The sequence below is a fragment of the Perca flavescens genome, chromosome 11 (assembly GCF_004354835.1).
Source record: "Perca flavescens isolate YP-PL-M2 chromosome 11, PFLA_1.0, whole genome shotgun sequence".
In the NCBI taxonomy this organism is placed as follows: Eukaryota; Metazoa; Chordata; class Actinopteri; order Perciformes; family Percidae; genus Perca; species Perca flavescens.
This window is the reverse complement of record NC_041341.1, coordinates 35,039,022-35,060,491: the sequence shown is the minus strand read 5'-3', so window position 1 is coordinate 35,060,491 and position 21,470 is coordinate 35,039,022. Positions and strand designations below refer to the sequence as shown.

The window sequence follows — 21,470 nt, the reverse complement described above, 5'->3', positions numbered from 1 at the left end:
AGTGGGGTTTATTAAAGATTTTTTTGGGGCATTCAGGCCTTTATTGTGACAGCTTGGACATGAAAGGGGAGAGAGGGGGAATTACATGCAGGAAAGTGCCGCAGGTCAGAATTGAACCCGCAAACTCTGTCTCATGGATTGAGGCTATATATATGGGCACACGCTCTACCACTAGGTCACCCAGGCCCCCTACTAAGTTAGTGTTTGATTAGTCAGTAAAAACGTGAACATTTTTTGTGGGTTCAATTCACATCTTGCACCTAAACATTACGGTTGACATGTTAGTTCCTCTGGAAATTTGCAAACGCAGATCCAAGTGGTGGATCAGATTCAGTTGTCTGTTTAGGAGCCCAGATGAAATAAGGTCAAGCCTTATGAGCCAAATAGGCAATGTCGTTGGAGACTTCCACAAAAGTTCCCTTTTTAAGCCTCATTGATTCTCAGGCTGTATCAGCAGCAAACAAGCTCCGACCATTTAAATCACAGCAAACCTTTTATAAACTCTACCGGCATTGAACCAACTGCAACGTCATAGCATAAACTATACTTTTGATTTATTGTATAGAAGTATTGATCATCAGCTGATCTAAAATGTTGGAAGATTATTTTTACTCTTATAACATAATGGTAATGTGTAACAATCTATATATACACACACAACACACTAATTCCTGGAGAAAATTGATTTCTAATTCAAATGCTATGTATGAGTATAGTTTAAGTTGTGTTCCGACGTGTTTTTTCTAGACAAGAGAACCAGATATGACCAGGGTAGGACCCCATAATTCCGAAAAATCCAGCAGGGTCGTCATCGTCATCAGCACTAACATGGAGGATCACAGGGCTTCCAGGGTTTCAACCCATTCAGCTCCAGACCCTTCAACTTTAAATTCATCTTCAACTGAGGAATCTCATCCAGCACAGCAGGAGCTTATTTTCGTTTTTTCGGAATGTCACGAATGCCATAAGTCTCACAAAAAAATGTGGAGCAAATTGTGACTCAAATTCAGTGACCTTAAAGGTATAATATGTAAAATTTCAACATTTAAATGTCTAAAAATGACTATACCTATGTTATACATTTTATTAAGTTGTGTACTCACATTATCACAAATGTTTCTAACTATGTTCAAACCCAGAGAAGTCTGTAATTTGAATCACAGACAACGTGTTACGGGCTCCCCCCTTGTTTTTCTTCTCCCTCTCTGCTCTTCTTAGGGGCTTCTGATTTGATCATTAGTGGGTGGCCCCGCCCCCTGTATTTAAGGAAGGCTGGAGGACAAGGATCTCCCTCCACTGCGTATAATCTTAAGAATTTGGCGTGAGGTAGTTTCATGCTGAAGGTTTACGTGCAGTTTGATTTGGACCACAGGGTGAGAACCTGGGGCTGTTTGGTGGACCGGGCTGGAGATGGACAGAAGATGGCAGACGGAAGTGACGGATCAGGAAGTAAGATAGGAGAAATGGAAGTAGGTGGATGGAAGGATGATGGTAGGAATAATGTGGGCCAGTGGTCAAAAAGTAGAAAAAAATACAGCAGAATGACAGCATAGAGGAAAGTGATAGTTGTCCCGACAGGCCGAGTGATGAGGCAGCAAATACACGACACAGGCAGGAACTGATTATGTAAAAGTATTTAATAGAACCAACAGAAAATCCAGGGTTACGTGAGAGAAGAATCCAAACAAGGGCAGCAATCCAAAATAATAAAATCCAAAATGGCTTGAAAAGATTTTACACGAGAATACAAAGAACAAACACAGGGAACGAGCAGGAACATGTTGCGTAAGACAACGATGACGTGACCTGGGGTGCTTCTCATGTCGCTTAAATTGCCTCCTTGACTCCTCCACCTGCCTCCCTTCCTCGCGTCTCTCCCGTGCCTCCTCGGTGGGAGGGACTAAGACTGGTCCTCGGGGCCAAAATAAGAGCTTTGAGACGTCCTTTACCGAGGAGGGACAGAACAACTTCCAGTTCAGCCGAGGACCGAGGAGTCGAGGAGCTATCACATAAGTGACTGGCGTATTGGGTCAATTTACAAGGTCATGGTAAAGATCACCCTACAATGGCCATTTTGCAGGATTGTTGGGAGCATAACAAGTCCAATTTCCATAGTTTTGTGTGGATGGGAAATGTAAAAGCTGAAAATATAGGTTTAGGTAATATAAAATATAGTCCAACAGTCCTGTATTCAGCTATTCCTCCCAGGTTGTGATGCCATTAGTAGATTTAAATATCCAACTGAAATTGAGAAAGAAGTCCAAGCAGATATCTGCTGGGAATATAGTGCAGCATTATATTAAGCAGCACTTAGCAGATAAGCTGTTGAAATTTACAGATGGTTCAAAAGAGGCTCAGACTGGACGTACTGGAGCTGCAGTTTTCATTCCACAATATAAGATATGTATTAAGAAGAGAGCCACATATCATCTATGAGTTCATACAGTTGAGCTTGTAGCTATTATAGTAGCATTGAAGTGGTTGGAAGAAAACAACAAAAGTAACACACTAATTGCTTTGGAAAGTTTGGCTGCATTTACAAGCATCAAAACAGTGAAATTATGTAGACAAGATCGAATTTTTGGAAATGCATAATTTATTATACAGACTGTACAATAAGGATGTGATGCTGAAACCTCAATCCATGCCTTCAATACATCCAGACTTGTCTACTGCGATATCATTCTTTATGGTACATCATCATAAGACCGAAATAAACTCCAGTACATCCAGAACTCTACTGCTCGTCTGCTCACCCATTCACGCTCCCGTGACCACATCACCCCTGTCCTCCAGAACCTCCCTTTCCACAACCATAGGTGTAAGTTACATGGGGGATGGTGGGTTACAACCCCCCCCACCCCCATAATCAAAAATGTTACAAATATATATAATATATATATATATATAAATTATATCTTTCTTTACATAAATAAAGACATTTGCACCATAAATTGATGCAGACAAGGCACAAATTGTTGCAGAAAATAAAAAAAAATACTCTGAAAGTGTCTTTGAGTGTTGTAAAAAGTGTTATATGAATAAAATGCATTATTATTAAGATGTTGAGTTTTGTTCAGACCAGAAATGTGGGACTATGACCGTGGAATGGCAGACAGGGTGGTTTGAGTAATTTTTGCTACCACATGTAGATGTCAGGACCAGAATTTGGTATAAATAACATGAATCCATGTATACACTGCCTTATTGTCCAGGCTGCTGCTGGTGTACAGTGGGAAATATTGTCTTTGCACACATTCAACCCATTATTACCAATTTAACATGGTTTAAATGCCACAGCCTAGTTTTTGCTAACCATATGCATCCATTTATGGCATAGCCATAGATATAAAACATATATGTCATAGCAATCAAATGACAGCAACAACATCAATATTTTGACACTATTATATTATTAATAATGTTATTATTATTGGTGTGTAATATAGGTCATGTTTCCTTTCAGGGGCGGGTCTAGAGGGGTGGCACCCGCCCCCCTGACATATGATTGCCCCCCCTGCTGCTCCCCCCAATCCATTGGAGTAGAGTGTTGTCAATCTGACAAATTTGATTTCCATTGGATCAGAGTACTGTCACTTTGTTGCCTGCTCTGCCAATCGCTGCCTTTCCATTTGGTAAATGGATGTATACTTTAAACACACGTTGTATGGCAACTGTGTACTTTGTTTTTGAGGCCAATTTAGAAGTAGAAACATATTGAACTCACTGTAGGCCACTTGTTGCTGTAAGAAATAAATTGTGTATTGCACACTTCTTTCTGTTCTGTTTCCTATTATCTGAAAACTGTGCACAGCAATGTTTGTGTAGTGTATTGCACATTATTTTTATACGGTCCTGCGACAACAAAACCTTCCCAGCCCTTGTCACATGACCAATTAATGTTTCCACATATCTAAATGTTTGCCTTCATAATGAATGTGATGTGTTTTATTTAGCAAAATTGAATTGTGTTGTTCTATGCTATCCAAAATGTACTATATTTCTAAGAAGATTTTCTATGTTGTCTTCTGATAAAATCCCCTGGGCCCCCCTGACTGATTATTGGGCCACCCCACTTTAAATATCCTGGAATCGCCCCTGTTTCCTTTAGGGGGCGTTTCAACAAGCTACCAAAAAAAACAAGGAACTTCCCAGAATGTGACAATTCCAGGTTTCGGGGAAGTGTCGTCTTATCGCTTTACAGACAGATAAACTGCTATGGTGACAAGTGTGTTCGGGGACGCTGTGAAATGACTCTGTTACGATGCTTTTCAGAGTCCTGTTCATTCTAGTCGTCGTCCAAGGTAATTAATTAGCCTTAAGAGTTGGAGTTTGGTGTTTAGCTAACCTAAGGTTACCTCTATGTGCTAGCTAGTTGTGAGGCAATAGCCCGCGTGTGGGTGTCTGTGAGAAATGTAAGAGTAACTTCCCTCAAGCTAACGCTTGCTAAAAACCATAGACTGTAACTAAAACTAGCTAAACACCCACACTTAACGTTAGGCTGCTAACGTTACCATTAGCTAGTCTTAAACAACGCCGTTCTTTATTATTATGGAAACAGCTGTTTAGATAGCAGGCAGACTCAATTACAAATGTTATAGTTGATTCGTAAAGGGCATTGTGAATCCATTAAACAACACCTAATTTCACTAAAAGTTGCTTATATGCTTTTTGAACCACAACATCGTCATGCTTGACTGGTCACCAACTAGCTCCGCTTCACACTGGGGTCAGTAACTTCTGAACACTTTGGTGTAAGTTTGACTGAAATTCAAAGTATCCGAAATGTCATTCCCACCTGGCAGCCTATTGTGCTCATAGGAAACAGATGGTTGATCTCTCCATTTGTAGTTTGATAAATCACACACTTTCTTTCTTTCTAATTTAGTAAAACAAACGCTGATTGTTGCATCTCATACGGGCGAAAGTTTAAACACACAAACATGGCACTATAACAGGTCATTGTTTTAACCATTGTGTTGACTTTGGGTCAAATTGACCCGTTTTCAATTTTTGTTAATCCGAAAATACGGGACGTAGAAATAAGTGCTGAACATGTAAAGAAGAAAGTTTTTACAATTTTAAAACGTTGCAAAAAGCAATCAAGGTTGACGGGAAGACAACACAAGGGTTAATTCATTCTAATGGTATAGTTTTATTGTTAGAAGATGATGAAATGGTCAAAAAGTAAAATGCATACAAAAGCGCCCTCTAACTATCAAATTACCATAGTGATGATTGTTATCAAGAAAGAGTGGTCAGATTGATCCAAATTTAGATTTTTTTCTCTTGTATTCCCCAAAGACTATATTTATAGTAAAAACCAGAGCACATTTTTCTCCCATCCCGGAATGCTGTGTGGACCAGCCAGACCTCCGCAGCTCTGTGGAGGAAGGTCTGGAAATGCGAGATAACATACGCCTAACTCCTGGCTAATCCGATGGACGGGGAGCGTCCATTGTAGTATCCATGGAGCGTGGATGGAGCTGAGGCGGCTGAATGAAGCCTACAGTCTATGCTCACCTTTTTTTGACAGAAGCCACCCACCTGTCACTTAAAGTAGCATTCCCTTAATTATGCATAACTTTAAACCTCACTGTAATTAAATGTAAAGTTGTCATGAAGGGTGAAGTTCACCTACAGAGACGAACCTTTTTGTACTATTTAGTAAACCTGTAAAGTTGGGCATTCTAACGGGGGGATTTAATCCCTTTTGGAACCCCTCAAGTGACCACTCGATGACCTGTAGTTTTTTCTTTCGGATTGTTTTAATTTTCCAGCACTGCTTGGTATTCAAGCATAAAGTGTCAAAAAAAATCAATCCTATTCTCATTTGCTCCTCTGTCCATGTCCATTCCCATCTCTCGCAGCACTGTCTGCGTCGCCACCGGCTCCACAGAACGTCCATGTTGATAACTGGCTGCTGACATGGACTCCTGCTGCAGAGGAGGGAGATACCACCTACACTGTTGAGTACAGCAGGTGAGCTCTGATGCTGTGGTGCCTGTTGCAGTGTGGGATTCTACAACCTCCATGAGAAGACAGACTTCCTTTTTCAGTGGTTGTGAACATACATTTGGGAATCTGGAGGGCCTACCAACCCACAAACTGAAATAAGACAACCCAGCCACTTTTTTTGTGTGCTGCCTGGTAGGCCTGCACGATTCGGGGAAAAATATGAATCACGATTTTTTTAGCTTAGAATTGATATCCTGATTCTCTGCCATAATTTTTTTTTCTCATGAAGTGTAATGTTTATTGCACACATGAACCATGAGAAAACAAAACAAATTGGTAGTACCAAACAGATTTTTTTTATGGCACCTATAGCACATTGCGCATCACCACAAGCTTGTAAACATAGAGGCTTCAATGAATAAAGTACATACTGGCCATTACAGTACAGTAGGCTACCAAAAATAGTGACATATAACACATTAAACTAAATATGGCCCTGATACAGGCTCTATCTGACCTCCTTGAACATGTCTTTACATAATTAAAACGTGTCAATGTCAAATGCTTTCAATAAATGAATTGAAGGAGAGAAAAAAAAAGTCATTTAAAAATTAAATTCGCAAACGGTGAATCGAGATCACGATTTTATAACGATTTATTGTGCAGGCCTACTGCCTGGATCAGAAACCATGGGATCAGACAGACAGTATGAATTATAAAAAATTCAATATAAAATCATGTAAACATGTTCTTGTAGGCCCCCAAAATACAATTCCAAAGCTGAAAATAAGCACAATATGTCTCCTTTTATTTTTGTCTGGACATATGCCAGGCAATTATTGCATTATACTTCCCTTCTGTAGCATTTTTATTTTTGCTTAGAGCAATTATTAATAAATGGTGACACAGCTCACAGACATTATTTCCACACTGAATTTACATTTAATGCAAACATTGTTATTAACATCATGACAGACTGTGGACTGATAAATGTAAATGTCCTGTTCCTTGTCCTCAGCTTTGACAGCTTCGTATGGAAAAATGTAACATCCTGCGTCCATAAATCTTCAAATTCCTGTAATGTAACTTCCACCAAAGCTGAGGACGAGCACGGCTGTGTCAGGCTGCGTGTGCAAGCAGAGAGGCATGGGCTGACCTCGACACCGGTCGAAGTCTGTAGCAGACATGGTGAGAAACCACGAGCTGCCATGGCAACAGGGCCGTGTGCATCAGTGTCATAACGCCGCGATCACTCTCGCCTTTCATAGTTTGTGCAGACCTTTACAATTTGATGTCAAGGTAAAATCAGAGTTAGGGTGTGCCCTTCTCTCATGTAGTGTGATTCTAGGTGTTAACCAACCTAACCATGGTGTCAACCACATAGTGTATGAACCACATCCATATATCTCTCTCTCTCTCTCTCTCGCTCTATTTCTCTCGCTCTCTCTCTATCTCGCTCTCTCTGTCTCTGGCTCTCGCTCTCTCGTTCTCTCTCTGTGTCTCTCTCTCTCGCTTTCTCTCGCTCTCTCTCTCTTTCTCTCGCTCTCTCTCTCTCTCGCTCTCTTTCTCTCTTTTCTTAATGTTAAACAGTTATATGTACATATTTGTTTCTGTATTTATTGTTTATTTCATATTCATTTTTAATATATTTATGTATGCACCAACAACCAAGGCAAATTCCTTGAAAGTGTGAAAAGAAATCCCTTTCTGATTCTGTGAAGTGTCAAAAGCTAACTCATAGCAGGCTTTCATAACTTAAATAAAATCATCGAGTATGTTTACATGCACTATAATATTCCACTATTATGCTGTAAAGGCCATTATTCCAAATTTGATACGGGTTATGTAAACAGCATATTCCATTTGGATATTCTGAATAAGGCCTTTTTCAACATAGCATTTTCTGATTAAGACGTATGGGATATGCTGGTATTATTAGTATCAATCAGGGTTTTTACTGCAGTTTGTGACAGTTTCATACTGTATGAGATCTCACACCTACAATGGTGATCGAGGACAGCTGGCTTAGCCCCGTCCTGATTATGTCAACACTCAGTGTATGTGTTCTGCTCTTCCAGGTGACTCCTGTACTCCTTACTTCAGTCTGATGCCAGGGCCCGGCTCCCTGACCGTTCATTTGAGTAGGAACCACAGTTTGGCCCGGGACTATGCAGACCATGCAAAACACAGGGTTTACTATGGCAAGGAAGGGGAGTCCCTGCTGGTGAGAAACCTTCCCCTCTCCTCATTTCTCAGTGTGTACATCCCCACCTCCTCTCCTCGCGTCCTAGTCCCTCCCACCTGAGATGTTCACCCCCAGTTAACACATTTTCGTGATACTAAATATGGCTCTTGTTGTGTTCATATTTTATGTCAGGAAAGGAAAATTTAAATACATCCTGCTTGACATTCATAAAACTCCCAAGTGATTAATCAAAAAAAACAACAAGAAAAGATTCAGGCAGAGAGAGCAGAAATAATGAGCGATTAGCATAAGCAACATACAGTAGTGATGGAAAGAACAAAGCCTTGTGGAGCCTCTGAAGCTTCTTCCTGATTGTATCGCAAAATGATCCGAAGCGTCAAAGCATCGAAGACAACACGGCAGAAATGACAGCGGCTATGAACTCGACACAGCCAAAACGAAGCTCACAACATGGACATAGGAGAGACAGAATGGCCACATGCATATGGCCATGACTGAACTTGAATTAAATGACATGACTGAATTAAAAATATAAAGCCTATGTTTGAATATCACATTATAATATAATAATATAAACTACTGTGATCAGGATTTGAATGTAAGTATGTTTAATTAGGCTAAATATGGATTCAATAAACTGCAGCAACAATGCCACCTTCTACCGCTACGTAGAATTACGTACAGGTGTATGTAAGTAGGCTAATTTCCATTAATGGGCTAATCGAATAAATTACGAGCTGCACTGATAAACCCTGCGATGTTCCAGTGATTTCTAACGGGCCATTTGTAAGCACGCAGCGACGTGAAGCGAAGCTCATGAATGCTTAGCCTACTACACAAGCCTTTTTGATTTCATCTCGTCTCACAACATAGCCTACGTTGGAGAAAAGGCAACGCTATAGACTGCCAATCTGATGACTGAGGTATGGTTCCCGCTACCTTTACATGGGGAGCAGGTGTCTCGTGCTTATTATAGCTGTATGAAAAACATGTCTAGTTTATTCCGCTATCCAGTAAACCCTTCTGGAGTTTCAGTGACGTCATCAGTCACATGCTTATTTCGTTGTTTTGACCCAGTGTGCTTTGCGAGAGTGATACAAGCTTCGGTGTCAAACGTCCCATCACTAATACACAGGCTAAATAAAGTGTTAACGGTTCTTATTTACGGTCCGTTGGAGTCAGTAATACCCCGGTAAAACATTAACTTAAGTAAGTTAACCTAGTCCAACTCCGGCAAAGGGTATGGTGTAATTCTATAGTTTTTACTGTGACTTAAACACAGTGTTGTGTACATGCTAACAGACAGGAAGCTAGATGCTGCTGTCATCTGCTGTCATCAAAACGGGAAGGAAGTGGTAAAGTAATAAGGCTTGCTTGCTGCTTCAGCATGACGTGGTGCACAAACGTGTAATCAGACAACATACCCGATTCAGCCGGTGAGTCGGTCTCGGCCCAATATCCAATATCAGTATGTGATTAGTGCGTCCTCGCTCATAGCTCCTCCTGCAAGCCTTCTCTCCTGGTTCCTTGAGATGCATTTTTAGGAAATGAGACATCCTTCAAGATGCCGCGTGAGATCAGTTTTTCGGGTTACAGACAGGAGGAAGGAGGAGAGAGAAGGAGGAGGCACATAATAGAGAAATGAGAAGAGCCCCTTGTTAGTTTAACACAAGTACACATGCTGTTGCTTCCTGTTGAATGTGTACTGTAAGTGAGCCAACACTGTGTTCACACTAAGTTTGTTCATTTTGGAAATGTGTTACCCACCAGCATTGTCAGGTCATGTCAACAGTCTCCTAGCGCACTAAACAAAAAGGTAAATCTCTTCTTCTTCCTTTCATTTGGTCGCCAAACAACAAACCCGTTGATCACAGGCAACATGTGAGCAGCTCCGCCGGTTAAACCTCTGTTCAGTCCCCTCCTGCTCTCTGTAATCACCTACATTTAAAATGTTTTTTTATTTGCCATTGTGCATACACCCAACAGTCCAGACACATTCTTGTGCAGGCTCTCCGAGTCTGTTTAGCACAAGTACATTCACATACATTAGCTGTAAATCAAGTACTGTAAGTAACGTAAATAGGGAGTTTTAACCACACTATAATTTAACATGTCCTTTTAAACTAAACATGAATTGCTTATTCAAGTGCTTTTAAAGAAACATTTCACAACCCCAGTATTTGTTCATTTATAGGAACGTTTGGTCTTCCACCTGTCATATTGCCCCAGACCCCCACTGACACTGATTCTTTACCCCCCCCATCCCTAGTCACTACACTTTACTAACCTTCATCCTGGACTTTACATCTGCCCATTGCGGATACTACTGTATATATTCTCAACCCATTCAGCCTTTCTTTCTATGCAACAGTTACTTTGTATTTATATATATTTTTTCTGTATTCATTGTTTATTTTATATTAATATTTGTGTTTGTTTGTTTAATGTACGCCCCTTTCACCAAGGCAAATTCCACATAAGTGTACTTATTGTGGCAATAAAACCTTTTCTGATTGTAATATATGTTAATGTTCTCTAAACGCTTTCCCCTCAAAGTATGCTAAATATGAAGATGCTCTGGCCTCCGTGACCATCCCTGAGCTGCAGGAGGGACAGCGGTACTGTGTACAGGTGCAGAACATCTACTTTGGAAAATGCGTCGGACTGCCCACCTGTCCCCAGTGTGTGCTCATCCCAGAATCAAGTAAGACCATGGTTGTTGTTTCTGCTGCTAAGAAAGTTCTTTAGCCATGCAAAAACATGTGCATTAAACAATCAAATTAGCTGTGTTGCTCTTTTTTTGTTGTTGCCTTGACACAGGCCACAATATAGAACAATATACAATCTTGCAATATAGTGCAGGCAGTGTGTGGCGGTCCACTCTTATACTCAATCTTGAATATCCGACCTTCCTTGAAAGCACCAGAAAGGAAGAGATTTAAACAATCACTGGACATGTTTGGATGTATATTATGACCACACAAGCTTTAATTCAAAGTGAAGCTGCTTTAGAGATGCAAAGATTAATCAATAAGTTGTCTACTATTAAATTAATCGCCAACTATTTTGATAATCAAGTAATCGGTTTAAGTTGTTTCAACAACATATTAAAGTTCCTCAGGCTACGTTCAGACTGCCAGCAAAAGTGACCCAAATCCGTTTATTTAATTTTTTTGCTCATATCTGATTTTTTTTTTTTTTTTTTTTTTTCACGACAGTGTAAACAGCCCGAGTCGTGTCATCCGATCTTTTCCAGTTCTGATACAGCAATTTTTATTTCGCCGCCCATGTTATCCAATCTGTCCGTTCACACCGGGCGCGTAGCGTCCCAGTCGTTTTTAGGCCGTGCCCAGTACTTGAGTGATGTAGGCCACCTTTTTAAAAATAAAAAAAATAACTGTCGAAAATACATGTGGATTGAGCATTAAGGCCTGCAGTCTGAACGTAGCCCAATTCCACCTTGTTAAATGTGAATATTTTCTAGTTTGTTCACTCCTCTGTGACAGTCAACTGAATATCTTTGCGTTAGAGTGAGACGCCTCTTGGGCTTTGGGAAACACTGATTTTTCACCATATTCTATTTTAAAGACCAAACAACTAATCGATTAATTGAGGAAATAATCATCATGATTAATCCCTAAGCTGCTTACGTGTTCCTTGTGATGGAATACTAATTAATGCGAGTTTACATTTTTTGATTTTCAGTCAGAAACAAATTGTGGAATATTCCACAGAAATACTCTCTTTTGAGTATCTTACGCTCACTCTAGACTTGAAATGTGGCTCTGACAAGTTGGTAGCAGCTTGTATTAAGAGCAGTAAACGGAAAGAACAAAAAGCAACATCCAAAGAAACCATTCCTGCAGCTTCTCTTCTCCCCCATTGATCTGTCTGTTTTGTTTGTTGGTACACTTAGTTTCTGCACAACATAGCTAAAAGCATATTCACAGTTTATTGGACAATGTGAGGATCGTTTAGATTGTTTGGAGCATTACTTTTTTTAAACAGCAGCATGGTCCTTTTTTTAGAAGTCCAAACTTTGGAAAGTGTGTCATCTGATTGTTTGTGTGATCTATTTAAAATGTCTTAAAGCTCGTAAATCCTTGGAAGTCAGCACACGATAAGAGATGTGTCTGTGTGTGTGTGTGTCTCTGTGTGTGTGTGTGTGTCTCTGTGTGTGTGTGCATCTGTGTGTGTGTGTGCGTCTGTGTGTGTCTTACATTTCCCAGAAAAAGACTCCAAACCAACCGTGATACTAGCTGTGGGGCTCATGATGGTCCTGGTCCTCCTGATTCCTGTGATAGCCTACTTTCTCATCTGTAAGCCTGAGAGAATCAAAGAGTGGCTGCGACCGCCGTACGAGCTCCCAGAAGATGTGAGCACCGACACTGATAAACACATTCACCGCACCACACCGGCTCACCCGGTGTATACACTGTGTCTGACAGCGCTACACTTTTTTATTTATTTATTTATTTGGGACAGTGCACATTAATGAACAATCTAACATTTCTGTACAGACTGTAAATGAGCCAGGTTATAGCATAAATGCTAATTTTCACCTGTAGTCCCGAGGCAGGAAAACAACAACATACAAGATAATGCACAACAAAATAAATTACAATATTAAACAAGAAACACAATTGCATGCATTCAGACAGATTACATTACATCAATAAAATTAGTCAAAATGATGACATAACTGGGAACTTTTAAGAAATTGTTTAAAGTGCTCAGAGGTAAGGCCGCAAGGCGCAGCGCAGGTAAATGTCATCGATGCTTCTGGAATTGGTTGGGCCTTGAAAGGTCAGCAGCAACTAGGGCTGCACGATATGAGGAAAATATTAGGCACGGGGGGGAAATTGATACTGCATAGTGTCGCGATATTTTCCGTGGCAATACTGTATCAATACACCAACACCAAGTATGGATCTATTATTATATATGTGTTGGTCTGCTTGACAATCCCATTTTGCAGCAATAACATTGAAGTGAGATGAACAAACAAAGTTTACTTTTTGGGACATCATTTGAAATTGGGAAAAATTTTAAGTTGAAAAAACGTATCGTAACATAAGTATTGTGATGATATCGTGTCGTGAGGCTTCTGGGGATTCCCAACCCCGAGAAAATATGCGATAACATTCAATATTGAGATAACGATATTACTTAAGATTAATAAGCCGTGTACTCAGTTCTACATTTCTGCTGCTTTCAATATTTTGCTAAAATACAACAAATTGCTTGTTGAATTTAAAACAAAAGAAAGGAAATCATTTCCTACATTCTTCTATTGAACAAATTGAACATTGAATTGAATATAAAAGGCAGTACTTAAAAAGAAAAAAAAAATAAAGAAGAATGGCAGTAGCCTTTTTAATTAGCAGTTTTATACTTATATTTTCTTTCAATTTATACAATTCTCAAGTGTCTTTTGCGATATGTTGCAGCCTTTTGTGATGCGTATGTTAAGGGAGTTGATAATGCGATGACGATATAAAAAAGAAAACGATATATTGTGCAGCCCGAGCGGCATATGAGGTCAAAGTTGAAATAATTTGAACTTTGAGGGCAGCGCTCGGTGGCAACTCGGAGCAGTGTGCCATTCCAAGGCTAGCGCCCCCCCGCCCAGAGGAAAACAACGGAGCAGGCCGCGCAGAGCAGTTTTACTGCTGAGCATGTGTAGATGGCACACATAACACATAAGGTCAATGCAAACACAGGAAAAGGATCACCAGCCTACTGACAGCTTTGAGTAAATATGACCTTATTCACAGCAATTCACATGTAGTTATTAACAGTGTGCATATAGCCTACAGTATCTTCAAGGTAACTGCTTTAATTAAATAAGGTTGACTTTTGTTTCTTTTCTCCGCTAGTTCCTGGAACCATTTCCTGACCATCACCTTGCCATCTCCAGCAGCAGTCCCACGGAGGAGTGCTGGAATGTCATTACTTCCATTTCCCCTCAGGAGTTGAGCACCTGAAAACAGCATCTGCTTCTGCGCTGCTCCTCCTCCTCTTCGTGGCCTTGTTATTGTGCCCTGAGAATTGAACCACACTCCCTCTCATTTCTATCGGGCCTCAGGATAAGAGACAATTTGATTTCTAGTTCAAGCTTAATTGCTGGGAAGAGGAAGTCTAATTTTATCAACATTTGGCTTCCCCTCTAGGAGAGAAAAGAGAGCAATGAAAAGACGGAACCACTCTCTAGATCACTCAAATTAAAAGGCTCCACACTGTTATTACCCCCGCTCTTATTTGGTTTAATATGGCCTCAAGAGCTCTAGGTTAAGTAACATAAACACAGAGGTCCAAAGTTAATAAAGATTTTTACAGGAAAGTGTGTGCCAGATTGAGCAAAAATACCTAGGTACCTACGCTGTTAGGTGACAGAAAGTGCACTTTTCCCTGTCGAGCTATGGAGAGCCACAGGTGTCATTAATCAGCTCATTAGAAACAGTTAAAGCCACAAACAGACAGGATCGCACAGGAACAGTGCGACGTCATCTCACATATACATTAGACCGTTTTAGGGAAGATCTCCACAGGGCCTTCCTTTGAGCCAAGAATACTGTTGTACATTCATAATGTTTTATGTGCTACTTTAGCTTAGTTGAAAGTGTATCCCTCCCATTTCTTTTTTTTTTTTTTTTTTTTTTTTTTTGCCCTATAGGCATTAATAAAAAACATTATTACACTCACAGCATTAACTAAGTTTGGTTTAATAAAACAATCCTTAGCTTTGTATGGCTATGAGGAGCATTTGATAACCCCCAAAATCCTTAAATGTATCAAAGCTCCCACAAAATGTGTAATTTGTTTAATCTGTGATCTGGGACAGGACATTTTGTCTAATAGCCGTGACTCACTTAGCTGATTATCGGCCGTGGGACAGTCTGGCGAGGACTAGAGTCTATTCGGTGTGTCCCGTGTCGTCGTCAGTCTGAGGGGCTGTCGACGTTCATTTGGGCCGACCTAACATGTTCAGTTGGAGACAGGGCAGTCGGGACTCACCTGGAAATGGCGAGCGGAATGAGCGTGACTAGAGTCCCTCAAAATCTGACGAAAATCTTTTAAACTGACCTTTGTTGAGCTGAAATGAAGACAGATTCAGCAACTGCACGGCCTATTGCTCACTTAAAATGTTTTGGTAAACTATTTTAGTACAATATGAGATCGTATTCTGAACGAGCCACCATGACAGTCTTGTGACGCATTCGTCCAATCAGCTGCCGGTTTTCATTTCATGGGCAACAATACAGATTAGTGCCGCCTGCTGTTATAGAGATGTATTACGTCTCGTCTTGTCTTGTTGGTGTGTGCTGTGGTACTTTTTGGACCAACACGGGGAAACTGATCATTTCGACTGGCTTTTCTATCAATAGTCGTCGGCTATATGTGTAAACAGCTTAAGATTCGTGGATAATTCTTATGAATCAAGCCATTCTTCAAAAAGGCTCTGTTTAGTGGAGGCACTAAGATTATGTGTGTTCAGTGGTTCTGTACTGTTATAGTTAATTCACTGAATATAGATTAGATATAGATTTTCTGACTATCATGATGTTGCCATATGTAAAAATTGCCAAGTGTGTGTTTTTTTTGTTTTGTTTACTTTTGTACTTTTGTAATTAGAAATGTTCTATGAGGCAATGAGTTAAATCATGTGTTATCAGTTTGATGTTGCACAGTTTTGTCCAGATCTCCTGCAGCCTTGGGACTTTTTCTGTTCGGACACTGACTCGCAATAAATGATTAATGTGAAGACCGAAAGCTTTGTGATTTGTCCCCATGAACAAGGATGTGTCAATTCATTGCAGGCCAGCTGGCTGGGTCACTCGGTCATCTACTTGTGTTTTTTATGAACATTAAATCCCAACAAAACATTTAACCACTTTGAGTTTCGGTTTTTAAACGTCCCGTTCATGTGACATCTCCAACAAGTTCTGCAAACTATAAGACGATATGGGTCGTTTATTCCTCCCTTCTAATGTGGCCCACGGGAGCGTTTTCCGTCCTATCTAAACCAGAGAATGTAACGGTTGTGGTCAAAAAGTTGCAGTTTGGTTAGGGTTAGGCACCAAAACTACTTAGGCCTAGTTAAGTTTAGAAGAAGTAATCCACCACCCCAACCTGCCTCCTTAGGTGGACTTCGGTGCCCTTATACTTTGTCCCTTTACTTCCTTTTTTGCTCCTGTAATAACTACAGGAGGCCACTAGAGGGCGTTGCCACTATCAACGTTCATGAGTCGTAATTGGTGCTTGAACAAACAACCTAGCGTTTTTCGGGGGAGGGCAGTCTCGACATATCTGCTTTTAGTTTTAGGTTTGCGTTGCTTAAAGTTTAAAAAAAACATCTCTCTTCTTCTACACAACACACAGTTTCCATAGGGGCTATTTCTGAAGGAGAAAGCTGCTCCAATTAAATGTGTTGACAGTGAGGCTTGTGGATTATCTAGCGTAACTGGGACACTGTTTCTAAAAAAGGAACACCAGAACAACAACAAAAATCTATTCCAATCGATTAGTGAGCGCTGAAAACAAAAGTCTATTCTCCTTCATTGTGCTGTGATGCAGACCTTTCTGAGGCAAATATCTTAAAACCTGGGCAAAATAACAGCAAAGCCATGTAAGATAAGAGAAACCTTTATTAATTCCCAAAGGGAAATGTGGGTGTCATGGCAGCAACAGCAGTGAGAATGAAACAGGACCTCTCCTGAGAGGGAGAACTTAACCAAGAAAATAAAAATCAAAAACACTGAGCAGCTGATATCTGCTCTGGCTCTCTGAACGAGAACAGTCAGTCAGTCAGTCTCAATCTGTCAATAGATCGAAATTAATACATGAAGGAGTCCATGCAGGATTCAGAAATGAAAGGTCCAAAGTAACAGAGAGAGAGAGACAGTGCAGGCCCCTGTAAAGCCTGACACATGATAAAATAACCACAAAATTCAAATTTTTTGGAATTTATATGTTTATTAAACCTTATTACAAAATTCAAAATTTTTTTTTTTGCCATATGATTTTGTTTATGATATATTTTTTGTATCATGTTTGATACATTGGCCGTTTTGGGCAACGTTTTACTCACAACAATGTTCATTTTAGGTACAAAAATTTGTTGTTTTTGGGACCTCAACTTCCATGCTTGTATGGGCTACACTTTCATCTAGATAGTCTTCCTCATCACTGCTATCTGAACTTCCATTATCATGCATAACCTTAGGAGTCCATTCCTCCTCCTCCTCATCATCTTCCCCTAACTGCTCCATGTCACTTGATTTGCCATGTACTATCATGCTAATGACATTTTTAATATACTTCTTCTTCCTCTAGTCTTTTTCACATCTAAAAATACACAAATTGGTCGATATAGCATAGCGATTATGTTATTGTTATTTTGAAAATACCCAAAATGTATTTTAAGTCATTTTAGTCATTAATTACATTAATTAAATCATCAAAATAGTGTGTGTTTGTATAGTGGTAGGCATTAGGTAGATTACATTACAAAAATGTGACTTGAAAGTTCAGGGATAAAGAACCTTAAATCCCCGCAGTATCAAATTTGATAAACACATTTTTAACACGATTTAACTATAATATAAATAATTAATTTTTAGGTAATTATGCATTGTTTCAATAAAGAAGATATTTATTTAAAAAAATAGTAATAGTAGTAATAGTAACATAAATGTTATTCTTACCATAACTATATGAAAATTAGCAACTTGTTCCCTGCCAAAAGTGTGTGGAGGATTTAATGACAGCAGCCATTTTGAAAAGGTAAAAAAAAAATCCCTTTCACTGCTTGTAGTGGCATGATACTCCACTAGAGGGCAGAATACATGTATCAGATTATATACAACAGGTGTTTAAGGAAATTATTGATCAACTTGATGAGATAGAGGTTTCAAAAACTTGCGTAGCAAATATGATACAAATAGTTTTACAGGACTCCTGTGGGGGTCAAGGTTCTGGAGCCTGATGGTTACTACTGGCACAACGGACTGGGCAAGGCGCCATGTGGTGTGCCGAGGAGGGAGGAGTCTGTGGCATGCTCTTCATCTTCGCTAGCTGGAATAGAGGCGATAGGAGGGGTTCTCCAGGAGAACGCCCCGCTTTGAAAAAATGAAAAAAAAGTCCACAAATATACTGCATCTGGGTTTCATCTTAATTCTATTTGATCTGGTCAATTATATATACATATATATATATATACAGATGACACACTAATTTTAGATAGACTTGTTTTAACCAAGCGGTAACTTCCGGGTCTGAAAAGTGAAGCCAATGATGAAGTGCCTTAAAAGCTGCATTCTAGCTCATTTCCAGCAGGGGGCGACTCCACTGGCTCCAAAAAGAAATCAGTTTCTATAGAAGTCAATGGGAAAATGACCCTACTTGATTTCCCTTGATTTATTACCTCAGTAAACCCTTTCCTAACAAGTTCATGGTCTAGGTCGCTAGTTCCAAGTCTTCCTCAGTACAGCATGTGCCCGGAGGTCCTTGTTTACCCGCCGGCAAAACTTTGCCGGATGACTTGACCCTTCTGTTCAAACATGGTCACTTCTGACCTCTAAATACCAAGATGGCGATGGCCAAAATGCAAACTTGAAGCTTTAAAACGGCTACTATTTTAACAGTCCATGGTTTTAACTTTGATTCATGTTGTATTTATATATGTATGTATTGGTCTCAGTAAAGAGAAGGCAGTTTGCTCATTTTAATTGGAAATGATCAAAGCATAGTACGGTTACTTTGTTCATGATGGTGGAATAATCATGTTACACGGCAACAAAAATATGGACATCCATTTCTTTTTTGTTCATTTAGTTGTTCTAGACTTATTTTAAAGCTGCACCAGTTAATACTTTTATATTAACAATGGATTAAATGACCATGTTTAATGTGAAAGTTTCTAAATGAAATGCTTCATTTGAGATTTATAAAATTATTCCTTTCAAAATTTAGAATGGTCATCATGGTACACTGCTTGATTAACGCCTGGACTCCCAACCTGAATGTGAGACCTGAGCACTGCAAGACGTGACATTTTTATTAAATATTTCACATAATTATATCCTGCCGGCAAGGAAATACATATACGGTATTTACATAAGCATTTTTTTGGCAACTTCCAATACATGTTTCCTTCTTATGGTGTAGTAGAAAACATTTCAAAATCATTCTGTAGATCAACAATGTGCAGCTCCAGCTGTAAGCAGTGAACACGCTATTTAAAATAAACTAATACTGTATAGAAATTTAGAGGGTTTATAAAGTCAGCGTGTCTGATGCCCTCATACTCTGCTTCTGACTGGCTAGTAGTCCTTACCTAGCTACTGTCAGGGCATGCCCTCATACTCTGCTTCTGACTGGCTAGTAGTCCTTACCTAGCTACTGTCAGGGCACGCCCTCATACTCTGCTTCTGACTGGCTAGTAGTCCTTACCTAGCTACTGTCAGGGCATGCCCTCATACTCTGCTTCTGACTGGCTAGTAGTCCTTACCTAGCTACTGTCAGGGCACGCCCTCATACTCTGCTTCTGACTGGCTAGTAGTCCTTACCTAGGTACTGTCAGGGCACGCCCTCACACTCTGCTTCTGACTGGCTAGTAGTCCTTACCTAGGTACTCTCAGGTCAGCTGATCAACTGCTCCGGAGTGTTCCCAAAACTAATCATCAGCTCAAAGGGGGCCGTGCCTTTGCTGTGGCAGCTCATAAACGGTGGAAAGACCTGCTTCTGCCCATAAGACTACCTACTTTGGCTTTACAGCTAGATGGATGATTATCTACAGCATTCTCCAGTTAAAAAATGTCTTTATTTTTCAGATTTAAAGCTCTTGACAAGATACACAAATGATAAAAAAGTTGAAAGGAAGATGGGAAATAACCCAAAAATCCCAGATTTTTATCCACTTTACAAGCTTTACAGTAAAAGTCCATCTTATTACGTTAAAAAAATTGTTTGATGCACATGTCTATATGTGATATTGTAGCTACGAGTGTAAATTAGTCCATTACAAGTGCTTTAATACTACAGCAGTCTGACTTCACAAGATTTGTTCTATACTTAAAACACCAAAAATGCTACCAAAAACCGTCAGAATAATTGCATTTCACTTTACACGACATGTTCTGGTAGAAACAAGAGCGAAACAAGGACAAAGTACAAGAGGACAAAACAGAGTGTAAAAAAACACTTCCTCCTGAGGAAGAACGACTAATCTGTCAACGGGAAACTGACCCCAATATGAATCAGACCCATGAAGAAAAAAAAAAAACTCATATCATCTGAAATATATAAAAAATTAAAAAGAGTAGAGACAGCAGAAAGGACTTTGTTCCCCTGTGGCCGTGTGTTAAGCCTCACGTCCACTTCAGAATGTACTTCCCTTTCTGATTCCCTACAGTGACCTTACACTGTAACCCTCAACACACTGAACACATGACACTTAATAACAATGACATGAACCTGGCTTCTTAGTCCTCGATAACAAACAAAGGAATTCCCTCATTATAATGCAAACATTTAAAAAAATGAATCGACAAGTATGCAAATGTCTCCAAGGCAAGGACAGAAAAACTATTTTTACATCAGGAAACACATGAAAAGGGATGTAGAACTATTAAAAATATCTACAACACATTATATGCCGATGTGTGTGTGTTGAGAGAGAGAGAGAGAGAGAGAGAGAGAGAGAGAGAGAGAGAAAGAGTCAGTAATAAGACAGACCCTCTAACCCCATAAATCTTCAGTCCGGCCGAACTTGTAGATCAGAGTGCTGCTGCAGAGAGAGAGAGAGAGAGAGAGAGAGAGAGAGAGAGAGAGAGAGAGAGAACAGAACATTAGGACACATCTCTTCAGCACAAACAGACATTTCTTTTATCAGGATAAAGAGCTTCAATGGAAGTGCTGGGCTATTATTGAGCTTGAACAAGGAAACAGGTTACTATAAACAGTAGGTTATATATAGTATACTATATATATATATATATATATATATATATATATATATATATATATATATATATATATATATTAGAGCCGGGACTTTAACGCGTTAATTAAGATTAATTAATTACAGACTTTAATGCGTTAATTAATTACACAAAAAATAACACGTTAAACATTTTTTACGCATTTTAATCACACTTATTTTTGCACCGCGGGACGTTTCTCACTATCAATATAAATATATACACACATACATATATATATATATATATATATATATATATATATATATATATATATATATATATATATATACACACACACACACACACATACATATATATAT

The 21,470-nt window shown here is 39.5% G+C and overlaps 2 protein-coding genes across 2 annotated transcripts in view; one reads left to right on the top strand and one right to left on the bottom strand.

Annotated features, from left to right (window-relative positions):
* Positions 1–4,095: 4,095 nt before the first annotated feature.
* On the top strand, positions 4,096–14,592 carry ifngr2 (interferon gamma receptor 2). Its single transcript, XM_028592024.1, has 7 exons — positions 4,096–4,304; positions 5,871–5,982; positions 6,977–7,146; positions 8,037–8,182; positions 10,721–10,868; positions 12,394–12,539; positions 14,044–14,592. Exons 1-7 carry the CDS (start codon positions 4,265–4,267, stop codon positions 14,149–14,151), a joined length of 870 nt encoding a protein of 289 aa, XP_028447825.1. The 5' UTR covers positions 4,096–4,264; the 3' UTR covers positions 14,152–14,592.
* A 5,377-nt stretch (positions 14,593–19,969) lies between these two features.
* LOC114564619 (transmembrane protein 50B) overlaps positions 19,970–21,470 on the bottom strand; it is a 15,590-nt gene continuing 14,089 nt past the window's right edge. The window contains exon 7 of the mRNA XM_028592060.1: positions 19,970–20,951. Coding sequence (XP_028447861.1) covers positions 20,906–20,951 — 46 coding nt within the window. The 3' untranslated portion in view covers positions 19,970–20,905. The remainder of the gene's footprint in view (positions 20,952–21,470) is intronic.

What these genes read in the sequence shown, in the direction of transcription:
- ifngr2 (XM_028592024.1), top strand. Translation starts at nt 4,265, where the DNA reads ATGCTTTTCAGAGTCCTGTTCATTCTAGTCGTCGTCCAAG. An exon ending in AGGAAGGGGAGTCCCTGCTG is followed by an intron (nt 8,183 to 10,720) that starts GTGAGAAACCTT and finishes TTCCCCTCAAAG; the next exon opens with TATGCTAAATATGAAGATGC. An exon ending in TGTGCTCATCCCAGAATCAA is followed by an intron (nt 10,869 to 12,393) that starts GTAAGACCATGG and finishes TACATTTCCCAG; the next exon opens with AAAAAGACTCCAAACCAACC.